Source organism: Acanthopagrus latus, chromosome 10 (assembly GCF_904848185.1).
Source record: "Acanthopagrus latus isolate v.2019 chromosome 10, fAcaLat1.1, whole genome shotgun sequence".
Lineage (NCBI taxonomy): Eukaryota > Metazoa > Chordata > Actinopteri > Spariformes > Sparidae > Acanthopagrus > Acanthopagrus latus.
The window spans coordinates 7895527-7917475 of NC_051048.1; the positions used below are offsets into that span (position 1 = coordinate 7895527).

The 21949-nt window shown below is 38.4% G+C and overlaps 3 protein-coding genes across 5 annotated transcripts in view; 1 reads left to right on the top strand and 2 right to left on the bottom strand.

The window, feature by feature from the left end:
• The window catches only part of LOC119027676 (ubiquitin carboxyl-terminal hydrolase 17-like protein D), an 85779-nt gene that overhangs the window by 26097 nt on the left and 37733 nt on the right, over nt 1-21949 (bottom strand). The window lies entirely within an intron of this gene.
• LOC119027675 overlaps nt 870-21949 on the top strand; it is a 125810-nt gene continuing 104730 nt past the window's right edge. The window contains exons 1-21 of the mRNA XM_037113080.1: nt 870-1261; nt 1865-1970; nt 2218-2244; nt 2889-2994; nt 3209-3318; nt 3402-3472; nt 3555-3677; nt 3772-3867; nt 3990-4118; nt 4213-4338; nt 4460-4497; nt 4631-4662; nt 4751-4966; nt 5221-5283; nt 5503-5608; nt 5804-5907; nt 5981-6051; nt 6128-6253; nt 6352-6447; nt 6570-6698; nt 18805-18930. Of these exons, the coding sequence (XP_036968975.1) occupies nt 1916-1970; nt 2218-2244; nt 2889-2994; nt 3209-3318; nt 3402-3472; nt 3555-3677; nt 3772-3867; nt 3990-4118; nt 4213-4338; nt 4460-4497; nt 4631-4662; nt 4751-4966; nt 5221-5283; nt 5503-5608; nt 5804-5907; nt 5981-6051; nt 6128-6253; nt 6352-6447; nt 6570-6698; nt 18805-18930 (1950 nt within the window). The 5' untranslated portion in view covers nt 870-1261; nt 1865-1915. The remainder of the gene's footprint in view (nt 1262-1864; nt 1971-2217; nt 2245-2888; nt 2995-3208; nt 3319-3401; nt 3473-3554; nt 3678-3771; nt 3868-3989; nt 4119-4212; nt 4339-4459; nt 4498-4630; nt 4663-4750; nt 4967-5220; nt 5284-5502; nt 5609-5803; nt 5908-5980; nt 6052-6127; nt 6254-6351; nt 6448-6569; nt 6699-18804; nt 18931-21949) is intronic.
• LOC119027684 lies at nt 9743-12389 on the bottom strand. Of its 2 annotated transcripts, XM_037113100.1 has the most exons (5): nt 12304-12370; nt 11763-12258; nt 11539-11639; nt 11165-11311; nt 9743-10572 (listed from the first exon to the last, which is right to left on the bottom strand). In XM_037113100.1, exons 1-5 carry the CDS (start codon nt 12358-12360, stop codon nt 10102-10104), a joined length of 1272 nt encoding a protein of 423 aa, XP_036968995.1. In that variant the 5' UTR covers nt 12361-12370; the 3' UTR covers nt 9743-10101. The 2 variants fall into 2 exon arrangements, with proteins under 2 accessions (XP_036968995.1, XP_036968993.1); XM_037113098.1 differs by having other exon boundaries at nt 11763-12389.

Consider the following 21949-nt stretch of genomic DNA (forward strand, 5'->3'; position numbering starts at 1 on the left):
GTGTTCAAGACGGCTCAGTTTAATGTTTAAAGGTCCAAAGTGGTTGTCAGCATGTACACTGTGCTGCCGGGAATGACAAGGTCATGTTTGAGGTGTGTTTACAACTTTGTGTATCATAATGTTCACGTATCGCCCATTCAGGACAGTGCTATCTGATGTTTTACAGTCCTGCGTGCTTGACAGCATGTACCCTAAAGTGGCAGGTAAAAGCAATGTTACAAAGAGTCGAGTGACTCTTATCTACAGCATATTGTCAGCAGGGGGTTCCCAACTTTTCCCAGGGACCGGACATGAGCTAAACCAAGCAAATGATTATCACGATCCTATGATAAAACAATGAAATGTGACTTGACCAGATTCAGTAAAGATATCAGGGAGCTTAAAATGAACTTAAAATGACTGCATACTGTGACAATGAGAGAGCACGAAGAGAAACTAAAACAAAATCCGGCAAAATTGACTCTCTCGAAAGCACAATAACAGATCACATTGAGATATAAAGTCATTATCTATATATTTTGATTCAGTCTTTTTGAACAAATATTGAATTGATATGTTATAATCATACCACTGAATCATAATCAGCGCAAATTAATCTTGCTCCTGCATTAAGGGAGATTCACAAAAATGAATTACACATACAAAACAATAAGTAATATGCCATTATTGATTATGACACAACCAGTTCAGCCAACTGTTTGGTATAAATCATAACAGGATGTTATCACCCTGAAATAAACTTGTGGATAGGGTTTACATTAAAAAATGTACAAAATACTTTAGTTCTTTGATTTTGCACATTGCCCAATAACTTGATTGTTGTATTCATCAGTCAGAAACAAATTGTCATTACTTTATAATAAAAGACAATAAGGAAATAGAGTCCTGCTGCATTTACACATTTTTATTTGAGTTAAACCTGTAAAGGAAGGAAGCGTTGTGAAATGAATCTGTCATTGAGTCTCATTCTTTTTTGGTAAGTATTTCTAAGGGAGACACTTTGCAAAGGGCCTCGAACTTATTTTAAAAACATTTTTTAAGATTATCATAGTTTTGGACCACAGGACTCCAGGGCCAATCAAACTTGCTGGTGGAGCCTCTTTTCTTCACGACGTCTATTTTCTGTAGTTTTACGACACTGTTATGTGACTAAGCCACAGGTCAGGCAAGTGATAGCCGCCTGTGAAACAAATGAAAGTAGGACTTGTGCTATAGAGCTTCTTCTACAATACCAATTTCATTACAAGATCATCATATACTGGTAAGTGTTTCCATTCTTTCTCTTTTTTATTTATTTACACCGCCAAACAGCCATAAATAGGCGGCAGTAGTAGTTTATAGTTTAAATGTCATTTGATTCAGGTACAACTATGACGTTACATTATCTATTGTATTCATTTATTGTGTTTTCCTTACGTAACATAAAGGTCCGGAAGGCATGAATGGACTGTCTCTGTCTCACAATTATGGAGGAACTATGTCATTTATTAAATTATATAGTACTGTTCAAAGATAATAAATACAGTGTTGATTTTAGAAAAGAAAGTTTCCAATGTCAAAACTCATTTTTTTCTGGATAAATGCATTACATTTGGCCATTCATAACGAGCTGAGGAGGAGGTGCTGCTGATTATACTTCACCACTGGGTGAAACATAAAGAATGAAGGGTACGAGGAACCTTTTGAGCTTCAGTATAAAATGCAGGTAGTCGAGGTATTTAGTTTCTATGTGTTTGTTTTGTGGGAAAATAAACAAAAGAGAGAGGAGTCATGAAATGTGTATTGAGGATTAATTTCACGATAAAGACAGTCAGAGGAACGTGTCAGGACATAAAACTGAATAATTGCCAAATCTGTGCAACAGCTGCTGAGATGGAAGAACGTTCTTCTACTTAATCCAATAAAGGACATCGTGATGAGTAAACCAATGCAGAAGGAAAAGGACAAAGAGGAAGACAAGGCTGAACAAGGTACTGAAGATCATTGTGTGGATGTACATAAAAATTACATAAATAAAAGCTAAAGATTGCCAACACTACAACTACAAAAAATATTTATGGCCCTATAAATATGTTCACTTAGAGACCATGTCTTTTTAACTAGTGATGAATCTTTTGATCATTTTTACATTTTAATGTTAATTCTGTTCTTAATATTGTGTTCAACCAAATGTATGTTGTAGACCTTCTACAGTGAACTCTTTTTGTTTCTAATCAGATGCTGCACCAGCTGGACAAGAACTAAGTAAGTATTGTTTATATGTCTGAAAACATGAGCGCTTACTTCACTTGGAATAGGTTTTTGCAAAATGAATCACAATTTGAAAGAACTGAAAGAAATTACACAAGATGGCCATCTCTTAAATACTGAAGAAAAAAAAAAGTTAAATCATTCATTCATTCATTCATTCATTCATTCATTCATTCATTCATTCATTCATTCATTCATTCAGATATGGGTTATGCTCAATAAGTGACTAGATCATCTAAAGTGAAAATATGTATAATTTGTAAAATTAGGCCTGGCATCTGCTGCACAACTGTGAATATATATATATATATATATATATATATATATATATATATATATATATATATATATATATATATATATATATATATATATATATATATATATATATATATATATATATATATATATATATATATATATATATATATATATATATATATATATATATATATATATATTCACAGTTGTGTTCACAGTTGTAATTTAGTAATGGACACATTACAAGTAATACTATATTATCTGAGATGTAACTGATGAATCATAAAACTATGCTATAGAATAAAAAATTCTTCTTTATTGATTGGTGACCGATTCAAGAATAATTTTCTATGACACTGTGTTTGTCCCTCTTGTAGTTGTTCAGCCTGACAGACGTCATCATGGCCTGATCAATCAGGGAGCCACATGTTACCTCAACAGTGTCCTGCAGGTTCTCTTCATGACCACTGAGTTCCACGACAGGTTTGAAACAGCTGCTTTTATCTGTAACAAGGAGAGTAAAATAAATGTTACCACAATATTAAGTAAAATATTGAGAGGCAACTCTGGACCAGACTATAATCTTACCTACCTGGGTACATCTGGGTGTTTCAGACCCACAAATATACATCAGGGAGCATTTTAATACAAGCAGTAAACAGTCACTATTCACTGAGAAACTGTTGTCTACCTAAAGGTTGGATCCACAATCACAAACAGATCTTCAGCTCAGAGAAATCTTTGAAGACCTGAAGAAAAACACATGCAGAACAGAAAACATCACAACAACATTTGGGATTAAAAATGGTAAGCTGGGCAGTATTGAGAAGCTTCAGTGAAATCAATATATTAGATTCAGGATAATGTATCAGTCTGTATGTATTTTGCAGTCGATGAACAACGTGATGCAGCTGAATGTCTGAAGATGATTTTAAATAAGGTCAGCCGACAGGCCGCAGAGGTGAGCACTCAAAAATATCTACTATGTTACTGTGAAGGGACAAATGAGAATGATGTGTGACAATTGGCATTTTTATGTGAAGGTCTTCAAGGGAGAGATGACTCACAGAACAGAATGCTCAGAAGGCCACATAAATGAAAGAACAAAACCATTCTGGACTCACACTCTGTCACTCAGAGATACTCCTGACACAACCTACAGTGTGGTGAGCAAAGTTCAGCATTGTTGATCAGTGTTTATATGTGATGTGAGCATGCTGAGTTAATATCTGATTTATTACAACATGTGTGTTCCCACAGGAGAGCAGCTTTAAGAGGACTTTCCAAACAAAAACATACACAGGTGACAACATGATGCACTGCAACGACTGTGAACAGAAAACAGGAGCAACAAGTGTGAGTTTTGACCTGAAAAGGAAAACACAAACAATATCCAGGTCAATTTTAATACTGGAATATAATTAAAATATTCGGTGTTAAAGGATATAGTGTGTGATGATGTTTCTTGTGTTATTCAGAGATGTGAGATGGTGGAAGCTCCTCAGATCTTGATTCTTCTCCTCAAGAGATTTGACTTTGACCACATCACCAGGTCACATTTCAAATCACACCGCTGTGTGGAAGTGCCATGTGAATTACAGCTGGAGGCAAGAAAAGTTATTTTTATTTGTGATTTTCATTTGAATGGTCTCAGTTGCTTTTAAAATAATTTCATGTTCCTGATTGTTTTCTTCATTGTAGGACAAGACATACAAACTGTATGGGATGGTGGATCACATGGGCAGTATAAGAGGTGGACATTACACAGCCACCGTCCTGTCTGAGGACAACACCTGGTATGAGTGTGATGATTCTCATGTCAGCGAGGTGAGAAAGATTTAACTTAATCTGTTCCATTAAGATGTTACACATTTAAAACACAGCAACAGAAAGATCAACATTAAAAAGACATTTGCTGACATTGGTTTGCTTTTGTTGAACTGTGCAGGTTGAAGAACAGCTGTTTGCAGAGGACAGGACACTCAGGTATGTTTTAACATATTTTTTTTTCTCCAAAATAATTTGGAATTGTATATTTATCTGTAAGTGTTTACCACATATTAGCCCCATATTGTTGTTTTTCTGTGTAAATAATAACTTCCAAATTATTGTTCATCAGCTCCAGCACTGTCTACCTCCTCATGTACAGAGGTAGGACTACAAAAATACACAAAGCATTAATTAAGGTATAATACTAACATATGTTTCTTAAATTATTTTTTTTCTCTTCAATTTAAAGCTATAGAGTTGAAGATGTCCTGTGAGATGAAACAGAATGATGAGAGTGAGGTACAGACTAGAAATGACAATGAGGTATTAAACCATCAGACTGAAGGAGAGGAGGATGATGCAGAAGAAAACTCAAACAAGTCTGAAGAGTTGAAGGAAACTAACTCAAACGACTCCTGTGAACATCTTGATGATGAAGCAAAGCCAGAGAAGGAGGAACTAGGAGGTAATGAGAACAAGTTATTTTCTTTCTTCACAACATCATTGAATTTTTTTGTCAAATCTCTTCAAACTTGAGTGCCGGAAGCCTATTGTGACAGAGGAGGTGCGAGAAGAAACAGGGAGAAGATATTAGTCCTGAAGAACTGAAAGGAGACAAAGAAAACAAAAAGAAAGAGTAGAAATGATAGAAATAGAGACTTCGTGGTAGAGGAGAGGAGGGTGAAACTAGAGTAGAAGATGCTTCTGTTAATGTTGTAGAACAGCTGAAAGACTCCTGTGAACAACATCTGGATGAAAAGTCAGAGAAGGAAGAACAAGGAGGTAAAAGAAGAACATGTGTCCTACTGTCTGTAATTTATATCAAGAGAATCAGTGTGAGTCTATGGCAACATGCAAAACTGACCACTTTCCCTGACACTGTGTGTGATTTATTTTATATTCCATCATTAGACACGTTATGGAAAAATACACTGATGAGGCAAATTAAATTTAAAAATAGTATTAAAGTATTAACGGTGTAATGACACTGTGTTTTTTAAGTGACTCCACCACAGAGACGTCATCATGGCCTGATCAATCAGGGAGCCACATGTTACCTCAACAGTGTCCTGCAGGTTCTCTTCATGACCACTGAGATCCACCACAGGTTTGAAACTGCTGCTTTTTTATCTGTGCAAGTTCAAGCAGATCAGTTCAAATGTTAAATGTTTCCATGAACACTGTATAATAAGATGATTCATTTGAATGTATAAGGGTTTTTCAAATGTACAAAACTCTGTTGCTGAGCAGATCAAAGCAGTAAACAGTCAGTGTTCACTGAGAAGCTGCTGTCTTCCTAAAGGTTGGATCCACAAACAGATCGAGAGCTGAGACAAATCTTTACTGACCTGAAGACAAAAACATGTAGAACAGGAAACATCACAAGGAGTCTGAAGATTGAAAATGGTAAGTTGGACAGTCATAAGGTGCTGAGAAGAAAATGAATATATCAGATTCAGTTTAATGTTTCCTTCTGCAGTTCATGAACAACGTGATGCAGCTGAATGTCTTCAGGAGATTTTACATCATATCAGTCCAGAGGCCTCTGAGGTGAGCACTTATTAAATCTACTATGTTATTTACAGGAGAACAAATCACAATGCAAACAAAACTTTTTTTTCTCAAGGTTTTCCAAGGACAGATGAGAGACACAACAAAGTGCTCCAAAGATCACATCATCAATGAAGAGACAAATCCATTCTGGACTCTCCCTCTGTCACTGAAAGATACCAGTGATACAACCTACAGTGTGGTGAGCAGACAGAGTTCACAGTTGTAGTTTAGTGTTTATATGTGATGTGAGCATGCTGAGCTAATATGTAATTCAATACAACATGTGTGTTCCCACAGGAGAGCAGCTTTAAGAGGACTTTCCAAATGAAAACTTACTCTAGTGACAACATGGTGTACTGCAACGACTGTAAACAGAAAACAGAAGCAACAAGTGTGAGTTTTGACCTGAAAAGGAAAACACAAACAATATCCAGGTCAATTTTAACATTGGAATTAAATTAAAACATTCTCTGTTAGAGGATATAATGTTTGATGATGTGTCTTCTGTTATTCAGAGATGTGAGATGGTGGAAGCTCCTCAGATCTTGATTCTTCTCCTCAAGAGATTTGACTTTGACTACAACACCAGGTCACATTTCAAATCAGACTGCAGTGTGGAAGTGCCATGTGAATTACAGCTGGAGGCAAGAGAAAGTTATTTTATCTCTGATTTTCATTTGAATTGTCTTATTTGCTTATAAAATCCTGACTGTGTTCTTATTGTAGAAGAAGACATACAAACTGTATGGGATGGTGAATCACATGGGCAGTATAAGAGGTGGACATTACACAGCCACCGTCCTGTCTGAGGACAACACCTGGTATGAGTGTGATGATTCTCATGTCAGCGAGGTGAGAAAGATTTAACTTAATCTGTTCCATTAAGATGTTATGGTAAACTGAATTGCATTTCTATAGTTTCTTCTTCACGCCACGTCCCACATGCACCCATTCAGACACACATTCATACACTGATGGTGGAGGCTACCATGCAAGGTGCACACTAGGAGCAATTTGGGGTTCAGTATCTTGCTCAAGGACACTTCCACATGCAGCCAGGGGGAGCCAGGATTCGAACTTCTAAACACCAGACGACCTGCTCTACCTCCTGAGCTGCAGCCGCTCCCACGTTACACACTTAAAACACACCAACACAAAGATCAACATTCAAAACAAATTTGCTGACACTGGTTTGCTTTTGTTGAACTGTGCAGGTTAAACACCAGCTGTTTGCAGAGGACGGGACTTTCAGGTATGTTTGAAAAAAAATGTCTTTTTGATTTTCTAAATAATATTTTGGGATTTATTTATCTGTAAGTGTTCACCACATGTTGTCACCATATTGTTCATCTGTGCAAATAATAACTTCAAAATTACTGTCCATCAGCTCCAGCACTGTCTATCTCCTCACGTACAGAGGTAGGACTGCAAAATACATAACGGTTTAATTACGGTATGATATCAACAAATGAATAAATTATTTTTTTCTCTTCAATTTAAAGCTACAGAATTGAAGATGTCCTGTGAGACGAGACAGAATGAAGAGGGTGACATACAGACTAGAAATGGCAATGAGGTATTAAACCATCTGACTGAAGGAGAGGAGGATAACGCAGAAGAAAACTCAAACATCAAATCTAAAGGGTTGAAGGGAACTCATTCAAAAACTTCCCGTGAACAACATTTGGCTGACAAGACTAAGGCAGAGAGGAAGGAACAAAAGGGTAACAAGAGCAAGCTCATTTATTTCATCAAAAAAAAATGGAATTCACGAAAACATCCCTCCAAACGTGCAGCGTCTCAGAAGCCTGTTGGGACCACGTCAGAGGATCTGACAGACGAGGTGAAAGAAGAACAGGGTGACGATATTGGTCCAGCAGGACTTAAAGGAGACGAAGAACCCAAAAGAAATAGCAAAAGAAACACTGATGATGAAGAAACCACACAGCTGGGACACAGTGCAGAGGATGATGGACAGATGAGAAAGGATAGGAGAGAAGAGAGACTTCAGGCTAGAGGAGAGGAAGGTGATCCAGAACATGAAGAGACTGACACATCAATTAATAATCATGCAACAGTGAGTGAAGTGAAAAGCAGCGAGGATGAAGAGGCACAGGAGGAGTCTGAGGAGCCTTGTCTGATAAATAACTTCTGAAAATCCACTTTTTAAAATAACTTGTCAGTGTTTTTAGATTTAGAACTGTGTTTTGAAAGGAACCATGTTAATAAAGTCTGTTTTTATTGTAAGCAATCTTTTTTTCTGTGTTTTCTTGGCAGATCTGTGGATTTTTTTTAATCCACAATGAATTCCTCAGAAAGTCACACTTATTCCAATATATGTGTATCATGTATATGTGTTCAGACTAGAAGACACATGTTCATTGATTATGACTAACAGGGGTTTAACTGATCTTTAAAGTAGGATACCTCAACTCTCTCTATAAGATTATGGGTTTCAACCTGAAGCTCCATCTGCTGACGGTGTTACAGGACAAATCAGTTGAATATGAAATCTGTATGTGTTCATAAATGCAACCCACCAATGTTATCAACAACACTCCTCAGCATGTAATCAAAAATACAAAAAAGGCAATAATCACATTTCTAAAAGTGGGATGGTACAATTTTGTTGAGTCATATTTATTCATTTGATGAATCCCATCGTCTTCCATTCATTAAACCAAATGAAATGAATGTGACTGACCATCGTGTGACACAATAAAAGTACTTTTAAGGTTTTCATTTAAAATGAATGACAATAAAATACATTTTCATGGCATTATGTAATTAAAGCACATGATTTCTAATCTATTTAAGCCATAAGACAGCGACTGAATTGGACCGTCACTACAATGATCCTTCATTCAATTTAACCTCAGTAAAAGTATAAAAGCATTATTAGCAAAAAATGATATTTAAATGTTGTGAGGTGAAGTTTATTTTATCTGCTTTGGTTTTAGATGTGCAATAATACTTTAAATACTTCAGACACAGATGCCAGAATGTACAGCGACATATCTATTGTTTCATAATGAGAATATAGAATAAGTTGAGTACACTGAGTAAATATGTTATGGACAAAAAAAATAATCTTTCGTCTCTCTGAAACCTGGACTCAGACTGCTTTTGAAACTCCATCCCGGTGTCATGGAGGTGGAACCATTTCCGCTCAAGCTTCACATTCATTTCAGTGTCCTTTGTCGGGCATTTTAATGCAGAATTATTACATATCTGTAAGTGTTTTGCAACCATCTTTCTGGTGTAGAAGCTGTTCTTCACTCAGAAGAGAGAGTTTAACCTGAATGGACTGTTAGAAAGTGTAATGACCTGAAGGTAGCGCCATTGTCCGGGAGTTTATCGGTGTGACGTTCAATGACAATCAGAACTTAAATGGAAATGTTATAACGTTTGTACAGTTTTTAATTTCCTGCCACTTTACATCGGCCTACTTTTATATTTCACTACATTACGTTCTTAACTTTCCCTCCACTACGTTTATCTGACAGCTGTAGTCGCTGGTTACACTACTTTGAATGGACTTTTCACTACAACCAATTATTTTCTTTTATATGTGTGAATCATCTGAATACTTATTCTACCACAGTCAGTTGTTTGTAGTGATTCCACCGGTGAATCACAGATGAGCGGCGAAAATGAAATCTCAAGCAGAAATAATGTATTCAAAACCAAGAGTGTATGTGTATTTATTTATTTTTTTTGGCTGGAAAAGAAATTTTGTTTTGTCAGGAGAATAAACAGATGATCCATACAAAGCCGATAAAACAAGGAAATGCGAAAAAAGACATAACAAGGATCAGAATACGCACTGTCACAGTGAGATAACATCAGAGGGGCTGAAGAAAATTAAAAAAAAAAGATTCTTAATGAAAGCAGGTCGATGTTTATGTTGTGCAAAAAGGTAAATAAATGTCATGTTGTGTGGGCTGAATATCTGTGTGAGTAATAACAATGATGATTGGCATTATAAAAGACAACATGAAAAGGTGCGTTTGTGTGTCTTGAGATCACAGTGTTGAATCAACACAATTATCTGCTCTGCCACACAGGTATGGAGGTCTGTCTTGGTGCTATACCAGTGGAGCAAACTCTGTACCATGACCTTGCGTTTATCCTCTGGCACTCTGTAGTGGTCTTCAGACACACAAAACAGAACTCCACTTTACACTGCCTGCATGTAATGTTTTTACATTTGGTTCCATTATGTCCTACCAGCATGCCACAGGTGGGACAGGCTCGGGTGGAGGGACATTTTAAGGGATCTCCTCTGACATCCATCACACCTTTGAGGACGACATCTCCGCAGTTCTTTAATATTCCCAGTGGACTCTGGCAGCCGTCGTTGTCACAGTGGTCTGTGCGTAGAACCGGACCTTTCCATTCCCTCAGACACTGCCAGCAGAACTTATAAAGGCTTTTTCTGTTGGCTGTGCACACCGTGCATCTGACACTGATATCACTGAGGTCAGTTCTCACCACAAGAGACTTGCAGCCAGGACACTGTGAGGTTAAAAGACAGACAGTGAGATGCTCTGATATTCAGCCTCGTATCTGCATGCTCGACATCAAGGGCGTAACCATGGTACAGATATCGGAGGGGTCCAAATGAGAGCCCTTCCCCTGAATTTTTCCCAGTACATTTCCCACAATTCTATGATATTTTACATATGAAAATTTGCACACATTTAGAAGTTTTGAGGACAACATTGACCATTTGAGTTCACACGTAAAGGAATATTCTGTGAAATTCTCTGAGATAGTGGATGCCCCTCCGCTTCGTTTTGTATTGGTCGGTTGCTGTTTGCCGATTTTAAACACACCTACCGATGATCGAATCGAGTTATGACTTTTCCAGTAGTAGTGAAACAAATTGAAAATAAATAAGAAATAATGGGACAGATCTGTTGACAGGGTTTTTAAAAGAGTGCATATTTAACATATTTTCTACTGTATACTGGGGGGGACATATTGCCATTTTCTCATTTTTTAAAACATTTTTTTTGGGGGGGGGGGGCATGACCCCCCCCAACGAATGCGTGGTTACGCCCATGTGCCACATTATTTCTAAGAACAGTGTAAGTTGTGTACTCACTTCTTTGACCTTCAGGTTTGGGGCAGCATTAACGAACGTCTTCTTCTCAAATTCCTCCACTTCTCCAGGAGTCAGAAGAGCCATTTTACGAACCTCCTCGAAGGACCACTCAGCATCACACTTACCGCACACAAATCTCCACTTGCCCTGAGATGTTGAGAAGAAAATAAAAGAAACACATGCATGTGTCAAGTTTATAATCGCCTGCATGATTCACTATTAAACGGACAGTCGTTTCAAGTTCGGAGTCGCCTGCTAAGACATGAAGTTAAATTCACTGTTTTTCACTCACTGCTGAGGGAAACCTACCTGCCCTCTGTTTATTTTGTCATTGCATGTTCATAAATGATGATTAAATTAAATGAACTTCATACCTCGTCCAACAACCTGCGACAATGATCGGTGAGAGACATCGGAGTAACAGCGTGACCGCAGGACATCTTTGCTCTGCGGGACTTGTAGTCCATACACAAAACTGTGAGACACAAAGCAGAAGCAGTGTTTCAGATTTAGACCATAATTTCTTGTGCAGTCCATTCATATTTGTGAAACGTGTGCTTCGTGGGCACTGACCTGCATGTACAAAGTGGCTACTTACAGTCTAACTCATCCTCTCCGTCTACAAATGTCAGCGTGCGGTCCCGCGGGTCGTAACACTTCTCGGAGCTGCTGCTCTGTTCAGTTGTCGAATTGCTCTTCCTCTGTCCGGAGATGTTTCTCTGTCGAGTTGCAAAATTGCTCCTCAGTTCCTCGGAGATATTGTTCTGTAGAGCTGTCAAATTGCCTCTCTGTTGTCCGGAGTTGTTGCTCTGTCGTGGTGCCAAATTGCTCCTCAGTTCTTCGGAGATATTGTTCTGTAGTTTTGTCACATTGCCTCTCTGTTGTCCGGAGTTGTTGCTCTGTAGTTTTGTCATATTGCCTCTCTGTTGTTCGGAGTTGTTGCTCTGTAGTTTTGTCACATTGCCTCTCTGTTGTTCGGAGTTGTTGCTCTGTAGTTTTGTCACATTGCCTCTCTGTTGTTCGGAGTTGTTGCTCTGTAGTTTTGTCACATTGCCTCTCTGTTGTTCGGAGTTGTTGCTCTGTAGTTTTGTCACATTGCCTCTCTGTTGTTCGGAGTTGTTGCTCTGTAGTTTTGTCACATTGCCTCTCTGTTGTCTGGAGTTCTTTTTCCGTTTCGCTGTACATAGGTTGCCCATCTTGACTACCTGTCATGTAAATATAAACGTGTTCCCTCACACTTTATAGGAGCCAGCGGGGGCTTCTCCCCCAACGTAACCACAGAGTCACGTGGGTAGCAGTTGGCCCACCACGTGATGCGGTTGCAAATGACGTATGAAGCGCACTCCGCACAGTCCTCACTGAGCGCACCGACCTGCACAATGATCCAGCTGAGAGTAAAATCACCCACTGGAGTGGAGAAGATCATCGACCTGTGCGACAATGAAGAGCAGATGAAGAAGATCACTGTCGAGAAATTAAAAGCGATAGTTAACAGCACATTCATGACAGGTATGTATATTCATTTTGTTGCCTTAAGGAAATGTTGGTCCCACTTGTTCGTTTGTATGCAGGGCATTTAACTTAAACAGAAGAAAAGCTGATGTTGAAGGAAAGCAGTTCACTTCAGGACCCTGCAGAATCGTCGGATAATATATTTCTCCTGAGAATACCAGCTCAGCTACTCACTATTTACTACTTACTATTAATTTCTGTTTTCAGAGGACAACTTGAAGCTTACCTACTGTGACCAGACGATGGAGGAAGGGACCCATCTGACAGCCTATAAAATCAGGCACCTGTCCGTCATTCATACAGTCGTGGAGCTGCCCGGAGGCATCTGATGAAGAGCAGCGCCACACGCTCTCTCTGCGCTGCAATGAGACCAATATGAGACACATCTTTACAGGCTCACTTAGAGAAACTGCAATTACAAAGCACGAGTTCATCTGCGTTCATTCGGACATCACCTGTGTTGTAAAAGAGTCAGCAGCGTTCTTGTTACTGCACCTGTAGAAAGTCTCACAGCTGATACGTCACCTTTGCCAATAGACATGTTCCTCATTGCTGTCATGTGATTCACAACCAGCCAGGGCTGCGCTCACACGGCTGTAAATTACAACATGATTAAATATCCTTTTTTTTTCCCCTTTTTCTTTTGATTTGATATTGTGTTATAGATAAGCCTGTCTTCAGTTCAGAGTGGTGTTGTGCCAATTCATTTTTTCCTACAACAACGTGAGAAGTGAAAATTCAACATGTGACTGCCTTTTAAGAGTTTATTCTAATAAGCACAAGATGTGGGCTCACCCTCCAAACAAGACATGAGCCCTGATTCAGGTCATTCAGAGCTTCTGCTGGAAGCGCAGCCTTGTGTGGCGCTACACTGAAATTTTAATGTTAGCGAGGAAGCGGTTGAACGCTAATATTTGTTTTTGTCAAGCAGAAGTTAACCGGTAATAAGTTGTTTTACCTTATAATAGATTAGAGCCTGAGCGTGATGTCAGAAAAATGGCCGCCATTATAAATTTTTTGCTGCTTCCCGATTGGTCAGCCACAGAAAAAACAATGACGAGTGAACGTGAATTATTATTATTATTATTATTATTATTATTATTATTATTATTATTGTTGTTGTTGTTGTTGTTATTGTTATAATTATAATTATTATTATTATTATTATTATTATTATTATTATTATTATTATTATTATGTCCTTAAGTTGTATTTGTTGAACAGGACGAAACTGGTTCTGGTTGGCACAATAAAGATAAGAGGAGCTGAAGTAAACTGGTGTCCTTGGCCCAGGAGAAACTTGCTTCTCTGGGTGGGGAGAAAGAAAGGTGATCTGTTTATGATTCAGTTAAAAAAGATAACATTTTGCTGATCCACCTTCTACTTGTTCACTTCTCTACAAGGAAAGACAATCATTATCCGGAGCACTTTGTTTCTCCCTGAGGTTTAGAATCATGATAAGAGTGGGACTGGAGTTCTTTAGAATTTGCCTAGAGCCTGTGTCCCAGATATTAATACTATATTATCATGATCTTTTTTCATCAAAATACAGGCACAGCTTCAGTACAGTTTTATTAATGGAACATCAAATGAGAACCAAAATCCTGCTGATAAACGGGGCTGTATAGCTCCATATAGCCTCAGTACATTTTTGTCACATTCACTGTGATTTGGTGTCCTGTATACACCTGTATACTCCTGTATAAGGAGCAATACCACATTATAATAATAATAATAAAATACTTGATTACAATTAAAGTCCTTGATTCAAAATTTGACTTCAGTCAGAGGACACCAGCAGAGCTGGAGCCAGGAGTTTAGAAATACTGTCAATCTCTCAATATTGTCAATCTATAGGTTTCAATGCATTTTAAGAGTAAAAATAACTTAAGAGATAAGGTCAGTGCCAACACAAAGGAAAATCACTTCAAGTTTAGAAATTCACAGTGAGGGTTTTGAGCGCGACTAAAATAATATTTCATATTAAGTGACAAAACAGAGTGAGTTTTTTTTTTTCAAGTTTCATCCATAAATCCATTCATTTAGTTTCCAGTAGTGTTTGTTAAGTCAGTATAGTGCACAGTCACCGTGAGAGGGCTTCAAAACCATTAATTAATGTTTAGTCAGATGACTACATTTTTTAAAATCAATTCTTTAATGTTTTCATTTTTATTTTTTTTTAATTTGCCACCATCTTTTGTTCTGGCTACAAACGATCAGAAACCACACAGCTGAACCTGACGCCGATGATGTGAAATGATACACACCGGTCCAGACACGCTGCACCTCACAGCTTGACTGAGTAAAGGACGGATTCAAAACACGACGGTTGTTCGGCACGACGCCATGAAGAATTAACATTAAAGGCATAATTCCAAGACGGCCAAAGTGCTGGATCGTAGGTCCAGTCAAACTTCTTATTTACTGAGGTGTATTTTTTCTGTGACGTCATCATATCGCTAAGCGAGAGGCCGCCTGGGAAACTAACGACAGTACAGACTTGCATGCTGTGATCTGCAAGTTGCTGGTTTCACTGCATGACAGACCGCAGTGAGTATTACGTTTCTACCTACATCGCAAATCATTTCCTATTTATATATTGTGTGTTTTCCATTGTGTAGAATATCTTAAGCTCGGTAGAGCATTATATTTACCTGTTGATCATAATGATAAGATTTACAAGACGCCAGATCATTAACAGGAGATTTAGAATTCATTCAGCATTAAAAAAGTTACCCGTCGATCATTTTAAGTGAGTTTTTCAGAGCAGTAGGTGTCAGTAGAAACAGAAGAAACAGACAACTATTGCTAAAAACTAACCGAACAACCTGCTTCGTCAGCTATACAAATGTGTCACCACAGGGTGGAATACAAGGGATTCAAAGTTTAAAGAAAGTTTGTGGTCAACACTAAAGAAAGACTGAGCTTGTAAAGGTGCTGTTTATAAGTTTACTGCTTGAATGTTTTGCTTGTTTCACAGAATTTTGAGGTCATGAAAATGTGTATTGAGGGTAAACTGGATCACAGTGTAATAACAACACGTCAGTCAGAGGAACAGGCCGACTGAAAGGCTGTGATGAAGCTGTGATGAGCAGACAGTTAAAGGCACAGGAAAATATGCGTGGAAACTAAAGCCCCGTTCTTTTCAGCCTCGCACATACAACAAGCTGAAAGACACTAAAATGGAGGAAGGTCAAGGGAATGATAAGGAAGGACGTCCTGCTGAGAAAAAGCCCCAAAAGAAGAAACGAACAGGTAATAGCTCAGCAGCTCTAGTGTGCTGACATACTAAAAAAATCTTTGTGCAAATATGAAACAAAATGAATGCAAATGAAAGCAAAAGGCATCTACAGTTTTAACTACAATGTAAAATACTTTTGGTTTAAATTTGTTTTGGGCAAAAGGGGGCGTGTCTTTGACCTCATTTAATATTACAACGTTAAATTTGAAAAATTTGAAAATGTCACATTTATCGCAAAAATAATTCTTTGTCATCATAGCCCTCACTTTCATTCTTTAATTTAACCAAAAATAATGCTAATGCTAAAGGCTGTGAGTTGAAAACGTAAACTCTCGTGGTAATTTCCCCAGACTATTTTTTTTCTGAATGAATGACTGAATAAATGACTATTCCCTCAAACCCGCAGCGCCTAAGAAGCCCCATGTGATCACTCCACCAAGTCAGACAGACGATGCAGCTGAACGACAGGATGAAACCAGGAAAGTGGAGGACCAGATGGAAGCTGAGGTGGAAGACACCAGAAAAGACGTAGAAATGGACAGTGATGATGAAGAGACGAGACAGATGGGACACAGTGATGTTGGTGAGGAAAAGATGTGACTAAAGGGAAAGAAAAATAAAATCAGCCTCAGGGGTCGAGGGGGGATTCACATAGTGGAAGTGGAGGTAAAAAGAAAACATGTTTCCTTCTGTCTGTAATTTACATTGAGAGAATCAGTGTGTGTCTAACACAGCAGACACAGTTACCACTTTTATTTACTCTGTGTGAGTTATTTGATAAATTTAAGTATATCATGCATAAGCGTGTTGATGACCTACGTACAGTCTGCAAACATTGTTAAAGTGTCTACATTACATTATGCATATGTTAACATGTTTAACTTCTTCATATTTTTCTTCCCCTCCAAAGCCACAGAGTGCCAGAAGCCCGATGAGACACCTTCAGACGATCTGACTGAGTTTAAAGAAGAACAGGGTGAAGATACTGGTCCTGAAGAACTGAAAGGAGACGAAGAACCCAATAGAAATAGCAAAAGAAACACTGATGATGAAGAAACAACACAGATGGGACGTAGTGCAGAGGATGATGGACAGATGAGAGAAGATAGGAAAGAAGAGAGACTTCAGGCTGGAGGAGAGGAGGGTGTTGAAGAACATGAAGAGACTGACACATCAATTAATAATCATACAACACTGAGTGAAGTGAAAAGCAGTGAGGATGAAGAGGCACAGGACGACAAGGACAGAAATACACGAGAAAACAGCAAGTCTGAGGACTTAAATGAAGCTAGAGTAGAAGATGCTTCTGTTGATGTTGGAGAACAGCTGAGAGACTCCAGTGAACAACATCTGGATGAAGAGACGAAAACAGAGAAGGAGGAACAAAGAGGTAAAAAGAAGAACACGTGTCCTCCTGTCTGTAATTTATATCAAGAGAGTCAGTGTGTCTATTGCTGTAAAAAAAAATGACCACTTTCCCTGACACTGTGCATTATTAGATACATTATGGAAAAATACCAAATGCCAAATTAAGTGTACAAACAGTACTAAAGTATTAACAGTGTAATGACACTGTGTTTTTTTAAGTGACTCCACCACAGAGACGTCATCATGGCCTGATCAATCAGGGAGCCACATGTTACCTCAACAGTGTCCTGCAGGTTCTCTTCATGACCACTGAGATCCACCACAGGTTGGAATCAGCTGTTTTTATCTGTACAAGTTCAAGGAGATCAATACAAATGTTAAATGTTAACAAGAAACACTGTATAATAAGATAATTCATTTGAATGTATAAGGGTGTTTCAAATGTGCAAAACTCTGTTGCTGAGCAGATCAAAGCAGTAAACAGTCAGTGTTCACTGAGAAGCTGCTGTCTTCCTAAAGGTTGGATCCACAAACAGATCGAGAGCTGAGACAAATCTTTACTGACCTGAAGACAAAAACATGTAGAACAGGAAACATCACAAGGAGTCTGAAGATTGAAAATGGTAAGTTGGACAGTCATAAGGTGCTGAGAAGAAAATGAATATATCAGATTCAGTTTAATGTTTCCTTCTGCAGTTCATGAACAACGTGATGCAGCTGAATGTCTTCAGGAGATTTTACATCATATCAGTCCAGAGGCCTCTGAGGTGAGCACTTATTAAATCTACTATGTTATTTACAGGAGAACAAATCACAATGCTGTGTTGGAAATGACTTTTTTCCTCAAGGTTTTCCAAGGACAGATGAGAGACACAACAAAATGCTCCAAAGATCACATCATCAATGAAGAGACAAATCCATTCTGGACTCTCCCTCTGTCACTGAAAGATACCAGTGATACAACCTACAGTGTGGTGAGCAGACAGAGTTCACAGTTGTGGTTGAGTGTTTATATGTGATGTGAGCATGCTGAGCTAATATGTCATTTACCACAACATGTGTGTTCCCACAGGAGAGCAGCTTTAAGAGGACTTTCCAAACAAAAACTTACTCTAGTGACAACATGGTGTACTGCAACGACTGTAAACAGAAAACAGGAGCAACAAGTGTGAGTTTGACCTGAAAATGAAAACACAAACAATATCCAGGTCAATTTGGTCAATCAATACTGGAATCAAATTAAGATATTCTGTGTTAAAGGATATAGTGTGTGATGATGTTTCTTGTGTTATTCAGAGATGTGAGATGGTGGAAGCTCCTCAGATCTTGATTCTTCACCTCAAGAGATTTGACTTTGACTACATCACCAGGTCACATTTCAGATCACACTGCTGTGTGGAAGTGCCATGTGAATTACAGCTGGAGGCAAGAGAAAGTTATTTTTATTTGTGATTTTCATTTGAATGGTATTAGTTGCTTGTAAAATCATTTCATGTTCCTGACTGTGTTCTTATTGTAGAAGAAGACATACAAACTGTATGGGATGGTGGATCACATGGGCAGTATAAGAGGTGGACATTACACAGCCACCGTCCTGTCTGAGGACAACACCTGGTATGAGTGTGATGATTCTCATGTCAGCGAGGTGAGAAAGATTTAACTTAATCTGTTCCATTAAGATGTTACACATTTAAAACACAGCAACAGAAAGATCAACATTAAAAAGACATTTGCTGACACTGGTTTGCTTTTGTTGAACTGTGCAGGTTAAACACCAGCTGTTTGCAGAGGACAGGACACTCAGGTATGTTTAAAAAAATGTTCTTTCAATTCTCTAAATAATAATTTGGGATTTATTTATCTGTAAGTGTTCACCACATGTTGTCCCCATATTGTTTGTCTGTGCAAATAATAACAAAATTATTGTTCATCAGCTCCAGCACTGTCTATCTCCTCACGTACAGAGGTAGGACTGCAAAAATACATAAAGGATTAATCCATGATAATATCAACATAAGTTTGCTGAAAAACTTTTTTTCTCTTCAATTTAAAGCTACAGAGTTGGAGATGCCCTGTGAGACGAAACAGACAGAAGAGGATGAGGGACAGATTAGAAAAGACAGTGAGCTATCAAACCATCAGACTGAAGGAGAGGAGGATAATGCAGTGGAAAACTCAAACAACACGTCTGAAGGGTTGAAGAAAACAGGCCCAGTGTGGTGGAAGAAATTGTTCAGTTCACTCTTGCCAAAAAAATGGTTTTCTTCCTCCCAAGCAACAGAGCGTCACAAGCCTGTTGAGTCCACTTCAGAGGATCTGACAGACGAGGTGGAAGGAATACAGGGTGACGAAATTGGTCCTGAAGCACTGAAGAAACGCAAAGAGCCCAAAAGAAATAGTGAAATAAATACTGATGATGAAGAAGCTACACAGATGGGACATCTCAGTGCAGAGGATGAGGGAAAGCTGAGAAAAGACAGTAAGGAAGAGAGACTTCAGGCTAGAGGAGAGGAGGGTGTTACAACAGTGAGTAAAGTGAAAGGCAGTAAAAATGAAGAGGCACAGGAAAACGAAGACAGCAACGCACGACAAAACAGCGAGTCTGCGGAGTTCGAAGAAACTAGAGTATAACAGGCTTCTGTAAACGTTGTAGAACAGCCGAAAGATAATTAGTTAATGTCTCACATAGCGTTGTTCCTTTTCTGTTGAATAACCCTTGAAAATCCGCTTTTTTAAAATAGCTTCTCAGTGTTTTTACATTTGTAACTGTTTTGTGGAACGCGCTATGTTGATAAAGTCTGTTATTATTATAAGGATTCTTTTTTACCCGCGTTTTTCTCAGAAAGTCACTCTTATTCCAAGATATGTGCATCATATTTATGTGTTCAGACTAGAAGACACATTTTCATTAGTTTTTTTTTTTTTCATACAGATTTTTTTGGTGAAAGTTCGATCCACTACAGTTGATCCAGACACATGAAAGCAAAATGGAAACACTTTAGAATTAGAATCAATACATCGGGGTGTATGGTGGCAAGTTGAGTGCAGTAAATCTATCATGGTTGGTGAGCGAGTCCCGGACCTGGCCCGTCCTTGAACGATGTGCAATACTGTAATTTCTGTGGTAGAGTTTAGTGTGGAAACTTCAAAACATCCCTGTTTTCCAGTCTGAAAGTTATGGAAATAATTGAGGCTACTGAGTGGCGACTCAGGTTTGGCTGTGGCTTAGACTGACTGATCTACAATTAGATTTTAAATGTTTTCATTATTTCATTATTATTCAATTATTCTTGTGCCAATACATTACTGTGTTTTACTGTGTGAAATATCATATACTGTGCAAATATGCTTCGCCAGTAAGGAAGCTCTTGACACACGTAATGGAGACTGAAAGGACCTCCGTTACAATTTGTCAGACCAGTAACATCATAAAGAAACAGAAACCTGCCTGGAAAAAAACCTTATCTGGAAGGTAACCAAGTCAAAATAAATGAGGGAGTCATGGATCTTACACAATGACTTGCTTGTGTAGTTAAAAAAAAAGGTGCTCACTAACCAGACAATCTGCAGCTACAGTGTAGACTGTGTCCATGTTTCAGGGTTTCAACTTTTCAAGCTTTTTTTTTTTTTACGATTGTGAGGATTATTACAGTGTTTGTGCTAGAATGTTTCTCAAAGTTATGGATTACATGCTTGTTCCCCTTTTAAAATGCTGTCGAGGATGTTGTATAACTGGTAGTGTGATCTGTCAACCAAGTAATAAAGTTTGGCTTCGAGAGTGAAATGTCTGAAACCCATGAAGGTGCACTGCCTGGCGAGACTGGCAGACGGCCCCATAGCTCCTGTTAGCCTGCTGGGAGATATGTTAGAGACTAGTACGCTATGTTTCCTTTGCATTTTAGATGAACAAATACATAAACAACTCTGTTGAATACCATGAGGGCTACAATCATATAAACACACGAAAAAAAGATGCAATGATCGACTGCTGAAAAGGACACGCGTTACAATAGTTACTTTGGGTTTGTTCTTCATACTAGTATTAGCTGATGCACGAGGCTGTGGCTGCTGTTGTAATGTACTATTTAATAGAATTTACTCGTGTTAGCAAATTGATCAAATCAGTCATACAAAAATCCATAATTCAACCACAGCAGCTAAACTATGAAATTAAATACTAAGACAAACTCAAGAATGCAGTGTGTGTGTGTGTGTGTGTGTGTGTGTGTGTCAGAGAGGAAGGATGGAGAGCCAAGATGGCAATCGTAAAGAAAGAGCACCATCTCTTGGAAGCTGACATCACGCAGTGTTCAGTGGCTCTGACCAAGATTATAGGTAACAGGTGTTTTCTTAACTGTGAACGTCATGATGAAGTCTCTCCGGCTGAGTCACAAGAAAGAAAAACGCAATGTCATTACGCCACCGTCTTTCATTTGTAAATGTTAGATTATGGAAAGAATGTGAAAAGTGTTCAGAATTACAGAGGAATGGGACACCACAATGATCTATGTTACTGATAATCTTTAACCTCACTTCAAGTCTCTTTTACCTTTTTCTTTCCTCTGCTCTGATGCAGGTTTCACCTCTTCCAGGGGTCGTTTCCTGGAGTTACTCAGCTTTCCTCTTGACTCTCCCCCTGAAGATATAATGTTATGCGACCTCAC